Source organism: Erithacus rubecula (assembly GCF_903797595.1).
Source record: "Erithacus rubecula genome assembly, chromosome: 3".
Classification (NCBI taxonomy): Eukaryota; Metazoa; Chordata; class Aves; order Passeriformes; family Muscicapidae; genus Erithacus; species Erithacus rubecula.
The window spans coordinates 24,735,118-24,756,956 of NC_136689.1; the positions used below are offsets into that span (position 1 = coordinate 24,735,118).

The window sequence follows — 21,839 nt, forward strand, 5'->3', positions numbered from 1 at the left end:
CCCATGGTGTCCTTGATACATAATTTGTGGGCAGTGAAAGAAGTAACTAAACTGTTGTGTATATATTGTACTGCTGTGTTGGTGTTAACACTCCTGTCTTTAGTGCTCAGGCTAAACAGAGATTAAAGATTGGCTCATCTGCTTTTTAATAAGCAAAGCTAGCTTTTGAACTTTTGATCACTGGGACTCAGATCATTCTGAAATTGTTAAAAGTAGAGATGTTACTTTTAAGATACCATATTTTGTAATATTTAGACTTATGTCTCATGTCAAATAGGATAGCCTTTAATTACTTCCCTAGTTGCTTTTTGTTTCTGTGTATCCTGTTACCATTTTTTCGTCTGAGAGTGTTCTCTGGAGTCTGTGGAGACAAGTAAGGGAAGGAGGAGCTAGACTGACATCCCAAGTAAAGGTTTTTTTGGACACTCAGTCATGTATGAATGCTAAATATATTTCTTATGATCTCTGTTTTCTGTATCAATCTGAGATACACGTCTAGAACTGTAACAGGCAGAAGGTTTTACTCCTGTGTTCACTTCTTTGGCATGCTGGTGACAGGTTAGGAAATGCAGGATTCTTTCTGTACCATGTCTCCCCAGTTTTGACTTCTTAAAATTTAGGAAGCACATCCTTGGATCCTTGGTTATCTCCTTGATGATGCACCATCAGAGGGAATTCTTTTACAGGATCTTTTTTTCAGTGTGACACCATTGCAGGATTCACATTTCTTGTCTTTGAGAAGTAGGAAACATGATAAGTAGAGAAGAGCATGTAGTTTAAAAATGGTGCAGCTTAACTGAAATCCAAATGCGGGCATCTTCCTTTGTGGTTTTGGCTAGACATGGATCTCTCCCTGCTGGTCTACCCTTACTTGCTTCAGAAATGCAGTGTCTAATTTCTTCCAGCAAACCTAAGGCAGTACAGATGAGTAATTGGTTCTGCATTTTCAGAAGAGGACTGGTTCCACTTGTAACAGGACTGCCATTGTGAAACACCTTTATAATGCTTATTGTGCCATGAAATCTGCTGGACGAGACAGTGTGTGTCAAATCTGCTCATTGCTGCTCCCTCTCTTGTGTCTTGGTCAAGTTCAGTGAGTACAAATCATTAGCACTGGCTCCAAAGCTGCCAGTAACATGTCACTCTCTTAACTGATCCTCAGACCAACTTCTGTAGTCCAAAGCACTCTATAAATAATCTTGACTCCTGCAGATGCAGTGATTTTGCCAATAAGTTTCTTGATATTTATTTTATTGCCTATAGTAGCACTGGTGGGCCATGGAAGCAATGGTACCTCTCAGATGTGAGTGAGTGGGACCCCAAGGAGGAATGTGCCAACAGAATACATTGCAAGGATGCTGCCACCTTTGTACTTGATCTAGAGTTGGCCTCTGGAAGAATGGCCCCCAGTTCTCTCTGGTACAAAGGCAAGTTGAGCAGAGAATTGCACTTTTTTGAAAGAAAGGCTATACAATACTAAGATTTGTGTGAAGAGTTCTCATCCTCCATTGCTGAAAGAATCTACTGTATTTGAAACCCCTCTTGACAGTTCCATGGAAAAGTAAATGCTGCCAGAAATAAAACTGGCATGAGGTATTAGTATGTTTCAAGTGTTAGTTGAACTGGAAATTAATATGCATTGCTAATTTGTAGTTGAATTCAGTGTGCTCCTGAGGGGTGAGACATTTCTTGGAGGAGTTTGATTCCCCTGCCCATTCATCTGCTCTCTCTCCATTGGGGGGAGCAGAAGACTGGCTTGGTTGTTGAATAAGGAACTGCTGCACCCCCTGAAAAACTACAGGTCACTATCACTGCATGTGTCCCTGCTTTGATAATTTAATTAAAATATTGAGATTCTTCTTTTCCTGCTCTCTTGATTTTTTTTCCCCTTTCATTGATCTGTAGCTGTTTCAGAGTTTTCAGGATTTCTGCTATCTTAGTTCATGTGCATTGTTTTCTGGAGAGTCATCTGTGTTACAATTCTAACTGGTGAATAATTTTTGTGTTAGTGTTGCTCTTAAAAGACCAGTTAATTCTCCAGCTTCTTTAAAGGTTGCACGATAGAAGCAGGCTTGAAGTATTTAGTTTCTTCTCTAAAATAACAGCTAAATAGCTACTGAAATTTTCAAGAACTTTAAAAATCTTTTCTGTGATGTTTCTAGTCAGGGGAGCAATTCACTTATTTTCTACATATTTACATCAGAATGAACATTTGTTTTGTGTGATAAAAACAAGAGGCTTCACATACCTGTATTATTTTTGAGAGCAGTAAGAAATTATTTTGAACTCTCAACTTCTGGGTTTTTAAACTCTTTTCAGCATCTAATTAGGAAATTGCAAGAGGATGTGGAAGATGAGAAACATATCAATGTCTCCATAATAATATGTATTTATATTATTATTTTTTTGTTAACAGCATGACAAGAAATGAGAAGACAAAAGTCTCCAATTTCCTAGAAAATAATGAATGTGAAAAGTACTGATACTATGTTTTTTTTACTTATAATAAGAGTAAGAAGAAAAATGCTGGGGTTCATATAGCTGTTCCAGCATTTGTGATATTCTTGTCTCTTTCATTACTTATTCTTCATCTCTTAATGTTTACATTGAGATTTATGTTTTAGAAGGAACAAAGAGATGCAGCTTATGTGTTCTTAGGAACACTAATATGTTGGTGGATTTCTTGGCTTGGATGCTGCAGTCTTACAGGGATCTTGTCTGTGAAGTCTGTGTTTGCTTTGTTGCTACCAGGGGTCCTTAGATGGTTATTGTAATCCTAAGCATTATTCTTTATTTCACATATATTTCAGCTGGTCTGTTCAGAAGTTTTCTGCAGGGTGTACAGTCAGAGCAGGTGGCAGTGAAAGAGAAAAGGGGAAAAAATCGAGTCTTTAATACTGCTCAGAGGTTTGTTCTTCAAATAAATAAGCAGTTCAGATTTATCTCTGTGGCTAAAAAAAATACCCTTCTAGAGTCTTGTTTATTACCTAGGATTATTTACCTAAATGTGATCTCAATCTCTTCTACAATTATTTCCACCCTTAAAACAAACACAAAAAATCCCAGCACAAAACCTTCACTCTCCAGGGTATTTGCAAGAGAACAATACAACATTATTTCTGTAGTGCATTGTAATGAAAACCATTGCTGAGCACTTAGCTGACAGCTTTGTTTTCTGCATGTTTTCAGTACAAGCAGAACCCCTATTTTATTTTTTTAAGTATTTAGATGTTAGCAGTAGATACGGTCATGAAGCAGAACTTAAAACTCAACATCAATAGTTCAGCTGTTTGTAATCTGCTGTGATAATATTTATTAAAGTGCATTTTGTTAGCATTTTCTAAGTGTATATATAACAAGAGATGGTAAAAAATAGCATATACTCTATTTTAAACAGCCTGGTGTGAAGGGAAACATCTGTTCCTGCTTAAGCTTCTTTCAACTTGTGTTCTTTTGACTAAGCCCTGTAAGAGTGGTGTTGATATATATCTTCCATGGACATTGCAAAACTATTTTCAGGACTCTCCCAGGAGTCTGGTAGTGCTTTTATAATCCTTTGCCCCCATCAGCTTTCAGAGTCATCCCCTTGCCCAAGATAAAAATAGAGATTATAAAGTATATAGTTGATATTTTTAATTATCCTACTTCTGTCTGGTGGGAAAAAATAGCTTTTTAAATAACAGTAAATATGATGATGTTTTATACCATGCTAAAATAAATTACCAGCAAATTGTTCAAATTGTAATTTTGGCTATGAGTAACAGATGGCTTGATGAAACAATGTGATTTTAAAGAAACACTCTTCAGTGGATATAAAATTAAAAGTAGTATTCCCTGCAAATTAAATGTAAAGTCTGCAAGTTTCAGACTGAATTCCTACTTTTTAAAATAACCCTGTTGTCCTGATCCTTTTTATTTGTTTGTTTCCACTGCATAGAACAGAGATGGACTAAGATCACTGGCATTCAATCACATTATCACTAGTTACTAAAATGGTTTTTGCATACATAAATCAACTACACTTCTCTGTAAATCTGCATTTTCCCCTTGCTTATGTTCACCAGTTAGTGTAGGAATTACTCACAAAAGATTCATGCACAGAACATGGTCTGCATTTTAAAAATGATAGTTCTCTAGGGCAGGAGCTTGGGACACAATTTCTACAAACTTATTTTTAAAGTGAATATCAAATATTTGGGTTGACTGAGCATAGCTGGCTGCTCTCTAGCAGTTGTTCCCAAGTCTAAAACAGATTGTAGGGAATAAATCCTAGATTATGTGAATAATTTCAGGACTTATTTTTCAGAGTTAGGAGAAGGGGGGGAGTATGCAGGTATATTGTGTCACTTTTTGGATAAATACCACACTTGCTGAATCTTTGTAGCATGTGGCCAGCAATGTTCACTCTTTGCCTTCAGCGAAGGTGCTAAAAGGAGGTGATTTGAGAAGAATCATCACACCCAGGACCACAGAGGATGAAACTGGTTTCAAGTTCTGTCATCTAATGAAATATGCTGAAAGAAGCAAGTGTACTTGTGCCATGCTGCACTGCATGTTTAGCGTGGTTATATTGTTCTCAGGAGTGAATACATGCGAGCTGGAGAGGAATTTCAAGTTGTTGATCTCACCCCTTTCTTGGCTTGAGTAGCAGGAGATGTATAGTTTACTGTAATTTAGTATCTCCTGCAGCACTGCCCTAAGATCCCCCCTTCTGTTTCACTCAGCAGTAATTGCAGTAGCTCCTGGCTTCAGTACATTTCTCCCTGTGCTGTTTGTAGCCTGCAGTTCCCTTCTGCAGAGGCCACTACCAAGGAACATGTTGTAAAACTGCAAAGCTTGCTTTCTTGCCCTGTCCAGTGCCTTGTTCTCTGCATTGTTCCTGTTCTAATTCTTGTGTTCTTATTCTCACTGCCACAACTGCAGTGAGATCTTAACATGGCAAATCAATGGGATTATGGCAGCATTTTCCAAGACATCCCTCCAGTGTTTTATCCCTCATGGCCTATTTTGATGTAATTGTCAGTGAAAATACTTGATCATTTGGAAACTTGAATGCAGACTGGGATTTCACTTCTAAAAGCTGCATTTGTAATTTGTATTTGCTTCTATGTATATGAATGTGAACTATCTGTCTCAAATTCAAAATGTGATGAATGCAAACTGGAGAAGGTTAAAAATGCATGGGAAATACGGGCTTAAACAGTTTAAGGGGCATTCTATTCAGAAAAGTTTCATGGTTTGGAAATCTGCAAGCAGTGAAACAGTCCAGAGTAATCAGATAGAAAAATAATGAGCAAGTTGAATGCTTTGCTATTTGATTAGCAGAATTACCTTTTTTTTTTTTTTTTGTAATGTGTTTGCATTAGAGATGCAAAAATGCCAAAGTTTCAGAAGCTTTTAGTCATATAGAAGGAACTAAATCCTCCTTTAGAACATTAGCTAAGCTTAGTTGGTTTTAAAATAAGCAGTAAACTCTTGATGACTGTTCCTGTCTTCTAAGGAAGGAGCATGTGAGACCTGTGGAAAATATAAGAAGCAGACTAAAAGCCTGTCTTAATTTTAAACATCTGTTTCCATAAATGAGTAAACTAGAAGGGGGATGTGCAGTATTTATGATGAAACATGTTCTACTAAATATTAATTAAGGAGGAGAGAGTTGGAAGACTGTAGTCTTGAGCATACTTTTCCAGTTCCAACTCCTGGCATGCAGTACATAGCATTCTCCTCAAACCACAAGATCATGTTTTTTGCATGAAGATCCCTGGTGCTGTCTGTTTTCAAAGGAGGTTTGCTTGAATCCTAAGGAGAAGGTAGAGAAATGCACTGATCTGGTTTCTGGTGCCCATTATGACACACCTAATGCCTTTAACATAGTTCTTTTAGAAACAACAACTAAATAAACAGACAAGCAAGCATTTCTTTTACTACTGTGACAGTTCATACTTTGTTTAAATAGACAGCTCTGAGCAAAATTAACCAGCTATTGTTTCCAAGGCCATATGTTTGGCCATCAATAAGATTAAGTAGCAGTCTTTCCCAAAGTTCACAGCAGAGCTAACTAAATGCATCTGACCAGCAGAAAATCAGTTCCTTGCTACTCTAAGAGCATTTTTGATACATGTGCTCTTCATAAATTGTTTCTGCATTTCTATGAAATTCTTTTGGTACTTTGTTATATAATGAACCATCTAACAAACCTACTAATGAAATGTTCAGTCCTAGTGCCTAAATTTTGAAGGTGTTTTTTCTCCAGGTCATCAGAAAGTGTAAGCCTTGAGACCATTTAGGACTGCTGTAAACTCAAGTGCCTTGATGGTATTAGTAAAACAACTTCTTCTCTGGGCACATCTCAAAAATGTCCAGCTCCTGGCATTAAAGAGTGAAGAGAAATCCCTAACACTTACTAAATAATTTGTTTGATATTCTTATCTGGGAGAGATCCTCATTATTAAATTTCTGTCTGTTGTTTCACATTTTTATTGGTTTTGGTGGCATACTACCCTGAGCTTGCTGGAAATGTTTGATACTCTGTGTGGCATCCCACAGGGATGTGATCAGGATCTCCTTGTAAGCAATTGCTGAAGCTGACAAAAGTTTGTGATTCTGTTCAGCATGGGATCCATATCCTTGAGTTTCCATATTTATAAGAGTACCATGGTGCTTGCTGTCAATAGGAGATTATTATGGAGCTGACAATGGAACAAGAAACAGAATCAAATATTATGTGGGTTGTACAATGAACTATAAGTGGCTTCATTCAAAATAGATTTGAAAGGAGAATCTGTATGTGACTGTTCAAAATGAGCTTTTGAACATGGGTTCTCACATGACTGTAAGAGCTACAAAGTAAAACAAGTACTTTCTAGAAAAGAGGATTTCATCATTCAGCCATGCAGTTGTCAGGTGTGGCTTTACAGATCTTTAATTTGGACTGTCAGCCATTTTGTAATTAGGGTTGGGAGCCTTCAAGAGAATGAGAAGTATTTAAAAAGATGAGACACAAATTTGCTACATCAACATAATGTTTAGTGACACTACTTTGTGCTGATGATGGCTCCTTTTCTTCCAAATGCAGTACAAAAACAATGGTCAGGCAGTTCTGAAATAAACAATGACACTTCCCAAATGTTAAGAATGTTAACACAAGTGCCCCAGCTAAAATTCAATTAAGGTAGTGACATCAGGGTTGGACACGGTGCTTGCTCCTATTCCTTCTAAAGTTCGTGGGAGATTTGATATTTATTTCACAGACAGTGAAGGCTAAATCTGTCATTTTTTTCCCCTCAGGGAAAATGCCAGGTTTCTAATCAAGCAAATTATAGGGATGACATTAAATTCTTTAACTGCCTTGGCCCTCTGTACACATGAAATTTCACCCCTTCTTTAAGCTGATTCTATTTTTAAACTGCAATAAATCCAATTTGTTGCAAGCCAGTTGCAAATGAATTTGGATGTATGCACTTGAGGGTTTATCCAGATTGAAATAAATGAGTTAAGTTCTGCTTCTGTGGTTGAACAATAACGTCCTTTGTGATGGAGATCTGGTCTTGTATTTGTGGTTAATATCATCCAAGCAGCACTTTATGAGGCAATGAAAATGTTTCTGTTCCCATCTGGGGAAAGAAGAAGATTTTTTTTTTTAAATCTTGTTGGAATTCCCCTTTTCAAAATTTCCCAAGGTGTAAAGGGCAATTATATTGTATATTTGAGATATAAAAATTGTCATAAAACAGTTGAAGTTAGTATTGATCACCTAGCATAAGGGCGTTTAAAATCTAGATTTTTATCTGATGTGAAAAGTGGCAGAGATGTAGTTGTTGTTTTTACATTTTTTCTTTTCATTTAGTCATACAATGCATTGTGACACAGACCTTTGTTAGTGCTCTTTGTTAATGCTCTACACTGGCATGTAAAGACAAGTAACTGTGTTATTTATCTGAGCTGGAATATGTCTTTGGTGACTCTGTCCAGGTAGCATCATGTTCTACCCATCCACTTCAGCTTTACCCCTTCTTTCTCCCATACTTTGCCTTCTCACTGATTCCCAACACCACATCTGCTGAGATGTTTTCCCAGAAGGCTGTGACAGACATAACTGTCTGTGTGTACCAGCACAGGATGCCACAAGAGGGTCCAAAACCTGCAGGTGGCTTGCAGAAACAGTCCTTCTGTGTATCTCCAGTTACTGAGGTGTGGGTTTGGTTTTGTGGGGCTTTTTTTGTTTGTTTGTTTGGTTTGTTTGGTCAGTTGAGTTAGTTTTGCTGCCTTTTTTTTTTTTTTTTTTTTTTTTTTTTTTAATTTGTATATTTGATCTTTGAAATACAGAAACAGAAAATGCGATTTTACTGGATGTGAAGGCAACTAAAATTTCATAATATTTAAGCTCTCAGCAGGATCCTGAAAAACAAATTGCCCTTGTAGTTTGAATATGCTTAGTCTTTACACTTTCTAATGAAAGCTAACTTCTTCATGGTTATGTGAGAAGTTGAGAGACTGTCTGCTGATACATCACTTTCCTGTTCTGCAGTTTGCATCACACTTTTGATGTAGCATTTCCTGCTACATTTTGCTTTATTGAGAAGAAGGATATGCTTGGTTTTGCCATATGTCATTGGGAAAATTTGAAATATATGTTTAAATAAGATTTTGTGTTCTGTAGTGTACAGTATTAACTTTGTTTGGAAAGGGCCTTGAAGATGCAAACTCTTTTTTCCAATCTTCCTGCTAAACTGTTTGGCCAGTACAGGTAAGACTGTAATTTGGTTTTCAGTTCCTCACATTTCTGTTCTGAGGACAAGAGCCTCAAAAGGAACACCTCAGCTTCAGGTACTCCTTAGAACAAGCACAATGGTTTTGAGTAAGCTGTGACTGTAAAACATTGCACCAGTGTCTGTGAAAGCTGTTCTCTCTCCTCCATATCACAGCGTGGGAGTCTGATGTAGATTGACAAGCAGTCTTTATTGACCAGGACCAGTAATATTACCATATATGTACTGTCCTCAAACTCTCTAACAGTTGCACACTAGTTAGATTTCTATAATTAGCTGCCCTGCAGCCTACTGAACAAATGTAGTGTTGTGTCTATGCATGAGTGATAAGAGATTAAATTAATTTCTAACTCTATCACTAAGTATATAAACTTTATATAAAAGGTATTAATTGAGATACAGTGGAGAGTCTGGACCATTGACTACATTATAAATGCATCTGTCACTGATACTTAAACCTTCCTGAGCAAAGTAAAAGCTAACTTTCTTTGTAGACAGATACCCTTTTGGCCAGGATACTGCTAATGGTATTTTTATTGTCCTGTTTAGCAATGAGCTTTACTTAAGTCAGCATCCCATGTTTCCCAGGCTAAACACCTGTGAAGGCCATTGCCTTGTTTCCTGGAGGCCTCTGTTTAAATTCCTGTGATCATGAAATTCAGAGTTAATTTAACATGGAAAATATAATAGAGATTTGAAAGAGGAAGTTCTTGTTGATCGGTCATTATCTGTAGGTTTGTGTGTTTGGAGCAGTAACATGTTACCAGGAAGTAAATGATTCACCAGAAAAAAAACAGATCAAGGGAAAAAAGTATGTAGAGAAGATGCAAAAATGAACTTCCTCTTAAATTTGAAAAAGATACAAAATTCTTCCCTTTTACTTGTTACCAAAAAAAAAGTCCGGCTGAACTGTTTTTCCTAAGTTCATGTTAACTTGAGCATAGGCAAAGAATTTAGACTTAACTCTTTGGAATTTTGTGTTATGCAGACTAAGTGAAATTATTTCTCCATTCTCAAGACATTTATTTTTGAAAGATTTATGTGTATTTAGACTTTACATTATGTGAAAAGTATACATTAAATGGAAGCCTTTTCACTTTGGTGAATGGTTTTGATAAATGAAGCAGTAGACACTCATATGTTTTCACAGAAGTCTGTCTCGCACTCACACTTCTCCTGGGTTTGAGGAGTGTGAGGCTGATGACTCCATAGTGCCGAGTCTGCCTGAAAGAGATTCCTCTTTCTGCTTCATCTCAAACCTTCGTTAGCTAATGCTGGCTTTATCTAATTGTCATTACTACTAGCCCGATCCTTTTTTTATAGGATCTTTTGTGATCTGATTCCTTCATTTTTCTCCTTTACCTGAAGTGTAAAGTATTAATTATAGAGCCTCTTAGTTTCCTTTTTCTTCTTAGCTCATGTCACAATGTCTTTTTCTATTCTGAGTTCTGTATCTTCCCCAAAGTGGTGTATTAAAATAGCTTTGCTTTTATGCGCTCATTATGTGAAAGTTTGCCATTTGTGTCTCAATCCAAAATAGGACAAACAACAACTGTTGTTATAGAATTAATAAGCTTTTCCTTGCATAAATGTCATAATCACACACCTAATACAGCAGAAGATAAAATAATAAGTCTCTGATTTCTTAAGATCAAAACAAAAATTTTTTTTGTAAGAAATGCCACTTCTAGTATTTTATTATAAATAAGCTTGTGAAGAAATATGTAGGCATTTTCTTTTTTCCTTCCCCCTCCCATTTTCACATTATATCAGATGGTTTGGGCAACTTTTCATCCTGCTTCTTTAGAATGTACCTTTTTATATAAATGCAACATGGCAATTTCTAGCGATAGTGGACAAAAGTAGCAAAATTACATGCTCGCTGCCTTGAAGGGTGTTATTTTCTGTGTTTCTATTTAGCTAAGACAGCTTGACAGTTAAAAATCTAATCTTCTTCAACTTGTAGATTCAAGATGCTGCAAGTCAAGGCTTGAAATTTGTTGGAATTATACCTCAGTACCATTCCCGAAAGAACTGCCTTGTCAGCACCTCCCTGACACCTGCCAGTAACAACTCTGTGCAATCAAGAGATAATAAAAATGTTACAAATTACCCCGAGGATCATGCTTCACTGGATGGTGAGAAAATAGACAGCACTGATGGATGCAGTACTCCAACACAGAGTGAGCAAAGTGCTGACCAATGTGCCACATCCAGAGAGGGCTGTAAAGGTGAAGGACAGGCTACTGAAGAGTTGCATTCCAAATCTGTGGAGGGGAGTGAAGAACAGTCTCAATGTGAGAGCCCGAGTGGGAGAGAAGCAACAGACAAGACGAATGGACTTGCAGAGAATGAAACTCCTGCACGATGCTTGAAGCCACTTACTGGCAGTAAGTACTGCAGTGACCTCTTGTACATAAAAGCCAAGTTAAAATCGCCTCTGTTACATTCCCAGCTCCTTTGGGGAGGGGGGATGCAGGGGGGACGTTGCCACTGAGATAGTGAAGAAAAAGTGCCCCAAATGAGCCACTTAACCTGAATTTCAGCATGTTACACAGTTCACAACAACTGTGCAGGAGTCAGATGGCAAAGGAAGAGATGATATAAGCAGGTGCAGCTTTGTTATGGCCCATATGTATGCCTGAGTATGAAGACTTATTTTTGTCTGATGTTGAGCTGAATTGGTTCATTTCTGTATTTGTTGCCATATCCTGAGAGCTCTTGATCTTTGTGTCCTTTTTGTCTGTTTGAATAAAGAGCTCTGTTAATCTGCCTGACAAGCTTTTGCAGCCATAGAAGGAATAATTCACAAAGACTTGTCGCAGTTAGCCCCTTTGTAGCAGGTGAACAGATATCTGGAATTAAACCACCTCAGGAACAGCATGAATATATGTCATCTGGATTCTGATGTCTCCTGGTATCCTACAGTCAGTGTGGGGGTCAGTGCCCCAGTCAGAATTGTAATTACTGGAAAACAGCAGTTATTTTTATTAATGACTCATGTTTGCTAATCCATATTAGAATTTTGGTAATGGAGCTCATAATAATTTGCCTTCCAGTTTTTTTTTTTTTTTTTCTTTTTAAGATTTTTACCCATATACTAGCTTTATTTCTTTCATTTCTTTGACATCTTTTTTCCTCAAGTTGACTTTCCACTTTTTAAATGCCATTTTTTGCCATCAAAGACCACAAATCTTAGCTGAGGTCTAAAATACCTTCCTTAAGGTGTTTGTTGCTCAAAGGTTACTTCTGTAGCAGGAACTGTAGTTCAAAATAGGATGCAGACCAGAGTACTTTAGAACACTAAAAATGAAAATATTCTTGCTTTGTTTCCAGTTTGAGCCTCAAAATACATTTCTTTTCTATGTTTGTTTAAATCCAAGCAAACCATGTTTACACTAATTTGTCTTACTGCTTTCCTTAATTTCCTTACACGCTACAAATCTATGCAGGGGGAATGTAGGTGAAATTTCTAAAACTGGTACTGTCCTTGACCTTAATTTATCCCTATTCTCTAAGACTCTACATAGATTCAGTCAAACAATCCTACCCCTTTGGGAATTTCATATATAGGACCCAGAATGACTTTGCATTGTGCTCCTTGGATTATTGTCTTGGTTTCCGTTGCAGTTTGGTGTAATTAGCTTTTGGATCCAATTTGGATCACCTTCTAGTAACCTTCCAACATACTTTTTTCAGTTTTTGTTGGGCAAGGGGTCACTCAGATTGGGTTAAAGCATAGTTGTTGTTTGAACAATCTCTTCTGGTCTATAGCCTTAGAGGTGGGTTGACCCAGCACTACAATTTTACATGTAAAACCTCTCTTATAGTCAAAATTAGTTATCTAACTAACCAGAGTCTAACCAGATCAGTTCTTTCTCTTATGCTGTCTTTGAGGGAGTTAACTTAGCAGGTTTAATCATCTCTTTGATGATATTCCTCTTCTTACTCAATATTGAAATTCTATTGCTGCAAGTAACCATGTTTTTAATATTTCTGCATAATGTGAAGCTGATCACCTCCAGTCTTCCCAACTTTTGTCTGTAACAACCCAGGATTGCTGCTGATTTTCCAGAAAAGAAAGTTTATTTTGGAAATGTATTAAGCTTCCTCAATTATCTTTCTTGGAGTGCTTTTTGGCTTTATTTTTTCATGCATTTTTTTAATTGCTGAGTTATGCAAATAGTTTACAAGACTGAAGGTCTGAGAAGGCAGTTTTATGTGATAGCTCATCTAAGTTAGAATTTTTCCAAATCCTGTACAATACTGCTGATTTCTTTATTACTCTTGAATGAATTTTTGTTATTACAGCACTCCCTTTTCCTCCCATGGAAAATGTATTTCAGTTTTTGGCACCAGTTCTCCATCCTTCCTTGGGAGTGTGAAGATTGAAAGCATCACGTGGTTGTTTTTTTTTTTTTTTTTTCCTATGTATAGTGTAGGAAGTTACCATTCTTGAACTGCTTCTCCCCTACATAAAATTTCAGTAAAAACATTAATATTCCTTACTGCTTGTGGAATCTTAAATATGTTTTTTTATTTTAGGTTTTATTCAAGTGTTATTTTTATGCTTCTTCATTTGTTTCCTGAATGTTTTTTAGTGCTCATTCACTTTTGCCCCCTTTTTAAAAGACTTTCCAATGCAATGTTGAAAAATATTTGCCTGTGGACAAGGTACAGATATTCCAATAATATATCCAAAAGTGCTGTGTTACTTAGAACCAAGCTGAAGGGTGTGTTCAGCCATGCTTGAGGATTTGGTGTCACAGGTGAAAACTGTTGTTAGTAGTGACTTGGATTAGACAGCACCTTCCACTAGATTAGGTTGTCCAGGGATGGGACAGTCACAACTTCCCTGAGCAATCTGTTCCAGGGCCTCACTCTCCTTACCATGAAGAATTTCTCCCTAATACCTCATCTAATCCTGCCTTCTTTCAGACTGATGCCATCACCCCATGTCCTATGCTCATTAAAAAGTCTCTCTTCAGCTCTCTTATAGGCTCCCTTCATGTACTGGAAGGTTGTTCTCAGGTCTTTCCAGGCTGAACAGCCCAAATTTTCTCATCCTTTCCTCACAGAAAAGGTGCCTCATTCCTCTCATCATCTTCATGGCCTCCTCTGGACCCATTGCAAATGTCCTTCTGTGCTGGGAGCCCAGAGGTGGATGCAGTGCTCCAGGTGGGGTCTCACCAGAGCAGAGCAGAAGGCCAGAATCCCCTCCCTGGCCCTGCTGGCCATGCTGCTTTGGGTGCAGCCCAGGGTAGGATTGGATCTCAGGGCTCAACACACATTGCCTGGGTCATGTCCTGCTTCTCAAATCAGAATCTTAATACCCACCAGACAGATCTCCTTTTCCAACAAAAGCCTGTTCTGGAGGTCAGAATCAAAGTGATGAGAGAAGTATTCTGTGTGTGCTTTTCTGAGCTAGGATTATCATAATTTCATTCTTTCTAAACAAGTGATAAACAGCAAGAGGATTCCCATTAATGTTTATGCCTTTCTACTCTATTTGAAATTTAGTTCATGTCTGAGATCATTAGGTCTCTTTTCATTTTGGTTATGAGCTTCCAGCTCTTATCTTCAAGTGCTGCCAGCCTGTTTCTGAGCATCTCCCTTCTGATATCTTTTTCAATTTCCACACTGCTTCTTGCTCAGTGATTTTTGTTAGAGAGCAATCTTAACATTTCTCTTGACATCTCTTTCTTTACTTTTGCTTGAGGTTAGAACCTAATAGCTTGGAAACAAGAGGAGCTTATTGAGTGAAGGAATTTCATGTAATATCTTTACCTTTCATATGAATATATTTGGGGAGAATTTTTGGTAGACATTCTTCCATTAGTAAGTAAAATGATAAGGTCAAGAATTTTTTTAGTTAGATATTAGTTATTTTAGTTAGTTAGTTAGTTATTTTAATTATGGTTATATCCTTCCAAGAAGGAGACTTGCTTTTAAAGTTGATTCCAGTTCAGGGCTGTGAAAGCTTTTCTGTCAGCAGTGACTTTTTTGCCTGCAGTAACTGCTCCTAAAATATACTGGAGGAGACATGGAGAATAATCTAGGAGATGTTCTAATTTTTAAGACCCTTCACAATTCCATTTTTAAAATTCATTTGCTGGTTTTTTAATGTCTCACCTTGGCTCAGATTCAGAGTAAATCAGCAAAGCAGCTACCAGAGTTTCTACATAAATGATTTGCTGCATTTTCTTGAGATGAGACTGCCATTGGTTGTTGCTTTTATGTCAAAAACAAGTTATTTAATACTTTAATGGCCATGATCTACAGAATGCAATTCCTTCTAAATTTGCAGTAAGATTTCATGTTTGAACTGATGATTACCACAGAGGAATGTTGCATTAGTACTCAGGTATTGCCATCTTTAAATGTTTTATTATCAACAGTGAATCCATTGTGAGTAAAAAATACTGTAAAAGCAAATGAAATGCTGTATTGGGTCTTGAGAGAGTCCTACTGTGTTGGACTGCAGAAATGTATTAAGGAGAAGAATTTTTTGCAGTTGCACAGTGCAATTAGTCAAGGTCAAACAGTGGGTTGTGCATTATTGTAGGTGAAATTTTATGGTATGGTTGTTGCATTATTCCATTTTTTTACTCTTTGGCAGAAGCAGAGATCTTTGCTCTCTTCAACAAGCCCAAAACCCCACAAAAATGCAGCCAGTACTATACAGTGACCATCCCTATGAGGATCTCCAGGAATGGGCAGACTGTCAACAGCTTAGAAGCAAATTGGCTGGAGCACATGACAGATCACTTCAGGAAAGGAGGCTCATTGGTAAACGCCATCTTCAGCCTTGGAATGGTAAATGGTATGGAAATTGCAGAAAGCATTATGCTGTGATTATTTTCCTTTCTTCTCTAATAGAGGTCATTATCTTTGAAGAGAAGATATTTGGGAGGTGCTTTAATATAGACTTCGGGCAGATTTTTATTAGATCATCCTCTTTCAGTGAAATGGAATGAAAGTACAGAAAATATTTGGGCATTTGAATAAGGAAAACAGATCATGTATTGTATTTTATAAACATACTAGAGATGATTTTGTAATTGCAGAAATATACAGACTTAATAAACAGTACTAAGTAAAGTGAATTAAATTAATAAGATTGCAAAACAGATGACATAAATAGAAGGGTGACTTTGCTGTCTGGCCACACACTGCATCTGGCTCTGATTGCAGGTCAGTGCAAGGACTGGAATTTTATCTGTCCAGCAAGAAGACATTAATTCCAGTTCTTGCAGAGACCCTTTCCACCTGGATGGTACACTGTTTTACAAAATTGTCTTCTATATTTGTTTCATCTTAGCTATGAGTGATGGATAAATGTTGGTGTTAATTTAAGGAGATTAAAAGTCCTAGATTTTTGCATGTTGTGGAAGAGTGGCACTGAGTCCAGCTTAGTACTGTAGCCAGTCTGTACCACACTTGTGGTCATCATGGCTTTGAAGACAAGCCCGTTGTACAGAGAGAGACTTGTGTGTGCAGAGATCCAAGAGACATAACCAAGGAGCCATGAGAACAGTAACTACTTCAACATAAAAATGTTGAAGTTGCAGCTGGTTTAACTTCTTTTGAAAATTATGTGAGAGGTGTACTTCATGGTTAAAGTACTTATACCTTAATCTTTAGCCTAATTTTGGTTTGTTTTGCATTTCTCAAAAGGAATGTGGTAACCCAGAGATTGCACATTCCCACTTAGATTAGTTGGTTTATGCCTCAAAATTACAGGGTAGCTGCTTCCACAGCATCTTCTTATTGTTGGTCTGAATTCCAGAACCCAGGATAAAACACAGGAATATGACTCAGTTCTGGTAAAAGTCAATCAGGAAATTAACAGGCAATCCTAATTTTTCATTTTACAAACAAGTAGCCAAAAAAAGGAAGGTCTAAAGTTCAGCTGATGGAATGCTTTCACACAGCTTCCTGGAAAGCCTTGTAATTGCTAGTTAACTTGCTTAAAAACAAATGGTCATTTACTTCATGTATATAAATTGCATAGAGGCAAAGTTAATTGGCTGTATCAGGCTCAGTTGTCAGACTCAGTGGGTTTTTTTAAAATAAAATCTGCTTGTCAGTTCACTCTAAAATGTTTTAAACAAAACATTTTTCTGTTGTTTAAACTTTTAGAGTTCATTTATGTAGCAGAGCCCTGTGGGAGGATCATGTACTTGGATACCAGAGTGAGGAGTGCTGGATAACTGCCTGTGGACATAGATAAAGTAGGCTTGAATGCTGGCAATAAAGTTTCAACCCCAAAAGGATGACAAATTATGTAAAAGTGGACAGATTCAGGATTAAATTAGATTAATGATTGAAGAACAATTAATATACATTTTTATTAGCATTTTATGGTTACAGGAGGGACAAGTTTTAAAATCAAAAGGTTGAAACAAGGTTTCTAAAAGTGTATTATGCTATTAGAAGAACATTTACTAAGAATACCTGTAAGTTGCTATTAATTGCAGTTACATGTTTTATCATTTAAATCCTAAATTTTTTCTGTGCTGCAGAGAAATGGAAGAGCTTTTTTCACTCATATGCCAGTCAAACAACACAGGATAGGGATGAGAGAAGTAGGGGTCTGAGGACTTCTCAGGTCTTTTGTCTAGACTTCTATGGCAGCCTGTCCAGCTCCTCTTTTCTGGTCTTTTTCACTGATCAATACTCCTCCAAATTAAGGTAGTATCAGCATACTTTCTTTAATTGGCCATATCACATTTCTTTGTTCTGGGGGCTGGTTTTCTTTTTGGATGAAAGTATGAATTCATTATTTTGCTTATTAGACTTAAAAAGCAGGGTTATTATCTTCTTCTTTTCCCCCTTGTCCTTGGAATACCCAGTGAAGTGAAGATTTCCAGATTGTCAGTAGTCATAAATCTGTTTCTTCCTTCTGCTAACAGTTTAATAATTAGTCTTTAAAGGAGTTTTAAAGTTCACTGGTAACAATTGTCTCTTCTTGCTTATTGTAGCAGATAATCATAAACAGAAATATTACACAATTGCTGATCACAATATATAAACCATGCAGAGTTACACCATGTATTAAATGTATTCAGATTTTGCTGGTAAGTTAGAAACAGCAGCCTGCTTGGTCCTTGAATGATCTCATGTTGGCAGATAACAGTTATTTATTTAAAACTGTACTTCAGTTACTTGCTGGTGTTTTTCATCCAGCTCATGTAATTGATAATTCTGCCTGTAGTCCCAGATGCAAACTGATCCTGCCCAGTGATCTGAAGTGACTGCAGGAATTCACCCTTGCCCTCTTCTAGTGGGAATGGAGTCTGTAGCAGTAAGCTACAGATTAGTACCAAATAGAAAGGAAGTAACAGGTGGGTCTCCTTTTTTCCTGTAACAGCAAGTCTCCAATCAGCACTGTAAGAAAGCAGGAAGAGTCAAACCTCTTCAAGGTTATATTTTGATACCTTAACAGAGTAATCACAAGCCTGTTCATCCTCAGTTGTTTTGAACTGCAGCTCTTTAAGTGCCTAGCATTTTTGTATTTGTTGTACCATTCTGTTGTGAATTTTCTGCCTTTCAAACCTCGAAAAAGCCAGCCAACCAGCCAGAAAACACTGACAGTACTTAAACACAATGCAAAAGAAACAAAACGTGACCTGCTTGGAAGAAGAAAGTAGTCAGGTTTTTGAGAGAGTCCAATTGATTGTGTCTGTCATCTGCCTCCCACAGAGATGAGCTGGTGATCCCTTTGACCAGTTATTGTCACCTTAGCCACTGAAGTACTGGGACTTTTATCATCCATATGGAATTACTCTCTCTCTGTGTACTGAAGGTGAAAAGATTCAGAAGGGGGCAGGAATGCAAATACAAAGAAAAGGCAGACATTCATGTCACGTGCCCCATAAAGCCACAGAGAGCTAGTTTTCCTCATTGAGAGCAACAGCAGCCTAAAGGTTAGTTTTCCTGGATAAGGAGAATTTGTAGTTCAAAGACAGCAGGGGGAAAATTGTCGCCTGCTAAGACAGCTGTCATGGTAAAGTAAGTAATCTTTTCCCATATACCTTCTTTAAATCAGAAACAAGAACATCAAAATACGTTTTTGTCAATCGAGCTGCATCAAATATTTATACAACCCAGTGAAAACAGCTTTTTGTGCACAGTAGGAAACCTTAATAAAAGATGCAGTGGTAATGGAACATTTTCAGAGGAAGGACATTGATTGTAACCTCTGCTTTTGGAGCCTTTTCTTTAAGAAAGAGTGAAGTTCAAGAGTAGAGATTGGAAAATGATACTACAAACAGCAAAGTCAAAATGTTTTGTTTTATTGGCATTTCTTACCACCCTATTGCAAGTGGATGAATATTTGGAATTTCTAAGGAACTTCTTAACTTAAGCTACCTTCCAGTAGCTGAATCCTGTTAAACAAGAGGTTACTAAAAGAGAATACAACTGCATCAGTACCAGGAAATACTTTACGTAGGAAACAGTGAAAACTGGAAAGACCAACTTACCATCTAAACTTTTGATGACTGATCTTTGTAGGCAGGTAGCATCCAGCTAAATAAATGTATCTGTAAAATCTGCCCTGCAGGAATCTGTGTATGAGTTGACACCCTAAAGTGCCAATACAATCAGTGTAAATCTAGGCTTGGACTGATATAGTTAGTAGGATTTATGTTGTGATCCACCTCCTCCTACATCAAGATGTGCAAAAGAGATCAGATACACCTAGATAAGACTGAGATACTTGGTGCTTCCTTTGCCTTAGTCTTCACAGACACAGACAAAGGTTGCACCTATCTTTAAAGAAAAAGGCCAAAAGGACAAACCAGGGACCTACAGAGTGGTCAGCTTAACTTCATTTCTGGCTGGATCACTGAGTAGGTCCTCTTGGAACTCGTGGACACATGAAGGAGAGGACAGTGACTGGGGACATTCAGCATGGATTTAACAAGAGTAAAACATACTTGAAAATTATTGAAATTTATCTGTGATAAAATAACAATTTGTGGGTGAAGCGAAGGCAGTAGATGTCATTTTGGGTGAATTCATCAAGGGAGTTTGGCAGTAGCTCTCACAATATTTTTGTATCCAAGCTCGAACCATGCAGCCTAAAAAATCTAGTTACATGACTAGATGCAGGGTTGTGGTTAACAGGTCACAGTTTACCTGCAGTAAAAAGTGGAGTACCACAGAGATCTATCCTGAGGCCCATTGTGTTTAACAATTTTATCAATGATGCACAGGAGGCAATGAGGCTTGCTTTTGTCAAATTTTTGGATGATCCTATACTCAGGAGACAGCTGTGCCTCAGAACTGGGCTGCTGTCCAGAAGAACCTGGGCAGGCTGGAAAAACATGCCAGCAGGAGCTGCTTGAAATTCCATGGGGATAAATGTCCTGCCTCTGGGAAGGGAGAGGCCTTTTCACTAATCCAGGCTATCCCCAGCCTGGCTGGGTAGCAGCTCTGTTGAAAGGTCCAGAGGAATTTTAGTAGGCAGCAAACAAGATGAACCTGCACTTGAGAGAGTTAATTCAGCCTGGAGAAAGGACAGCTTTGGGAGACCTAACAGTGCCTGGCAGTGCCTATGAGAAGACAGTAAAAAAGGTGGATCCAGGCCCTTGATTGTGGTGTGTGGTAGGAGGACTGAAAAATTATACATAAATTGAAATAAGAGAGGTCCTTTCTGGATATTAAAAAAAATCTCTTATCATGAAAGCAGTCACTCTCTGGCAGAAGCTGCCCAAGAAGTTGTGCCATTTCTATTATTGGAGATTTTGAAGATGCAGCTGGACAAAGCCACAAGTGGTCTGGTCTGCAGTTGTATTGAACGTGCTTTGAGCATCCTTAGGTCCCCATCCAGCCGAATTATTCTATGATTCTATGAAACTGTTGGATCAGGTGCATCTCACCTAGTGGGCCAGCTCTAGAATACGTGACTGTCAACTTAAGTTGGTCTTAGATCTGTGTGATAAAGGTGCTGCAGTCAGACTCAGTGCATCTGCTCATTTCCTTGCCCTTTCACAGCTCTGTGTAAGAGTTTCCTTGAAATTCTGCTGATCCTGACCACAGCTTTTAAGTGCCTTTTCTTCAAAACATGGCTCTGTTAGCTTTCTCTCTGCTGCATTCTCCTTTCCCCCATTATTCTCAGCACCCCAAATGCTTCACATGCAAAGGAGCTAATGATCCAATTATTCTTTTCTGTACCTCTCTTTTTCTCTGGAAATGTAGTACATGACCTGTAAAAGGTAAAATGTGTAGCCAGGGTGTGAGATGTGAGAATTAGCAGGTATGCATTCATGGCGTGAATGTTTAAAACACTGTGACATGACAGGTAGAGGAGGTTGGTTGAGAGGGAAATCTCAGTGATTGTCATCAGCCAGTTTCTGTAGAGTTTTTCACCAGCCTCACTTTGTTGAGCAGACACTTCTTTATATTTGCAGCTGTCTTTCTCTCATAATTTTCGCCTTCCAGTTTTCTCATTTTCCATGGGTTTCTTTACTAGCGAAAGAACTCATTAAAAATCAATGGATTGTGTGATTGATGGATGTAGCCTTTGACAGTAATCATTGTACTTCCAACAAGGAAGCAGAATCTTAGAACAATTTAGGTTGGAAAAGACCTTTAGGATCACGAGTCCAACCATAAGCTCAACACTGCCAAGTGAAGTTTCTGCTGCCTGTTGGGTCTCCTGAGCTCAGCTATTGGTTTCTAAAACATTGCATATGTGCCATCATATGTGGAAGCTGTAAATTGCATGAGTGGAATGTGCAGCAGAATAAAACATAAAGGATGATTTATGAGTGAGTGTAAACACACGCCTGCTGATTGTGTTTTGATGGCTTATTAATTAGCTGGCAAACACGTGGTGAGGGGAGAGCTCAAGCTGCAGTTGTGCCAACAGTGTGACACTGAATTTCATTAAGGGAATTCACAATACAGGAGCAGTGCACTGGTGCTGTATAAAGCTGCCCTGGCAAGGTCTGGATGTTTGTGTCTAGTAGGGATCTGCTTTCAGTCTTAGGTGCTGTCCTGTCATCCCTGCTTTGGAAAATTAAAGGGCTATTTGTACATTAGTGTCCCGAAATAGATTTG

General features: G+C 37.9%; 1 protein-coding gene across 2 annotated transcripts in view; it reads left to right on the forward strand.

Moving 5' to 3' along the window:
* Positions 1-21,839, forward strand: part of RFTN1 (raftlin, lipid raft linker 1) — a 106,750-nt gene that overhangs the window by 64,557 nt on the left and 20,354 nt on the right. For both annotated transcript variants that reach the window (XM_079300148.1, XM_079300149.1), the window contains exons 5-6: positions 10,735-11,158; positions 15,388-15,591. In XM_079300148.1, coding sequence (XP_079156274.1) covers positions 10,735-11,158; positions 15,388-15,591 — 628 coding nt within the window. The remainder of the gene's footprint in view (positions 1-10,734; positions 11,159-15,387; positions 15,592-21,839) is intronic.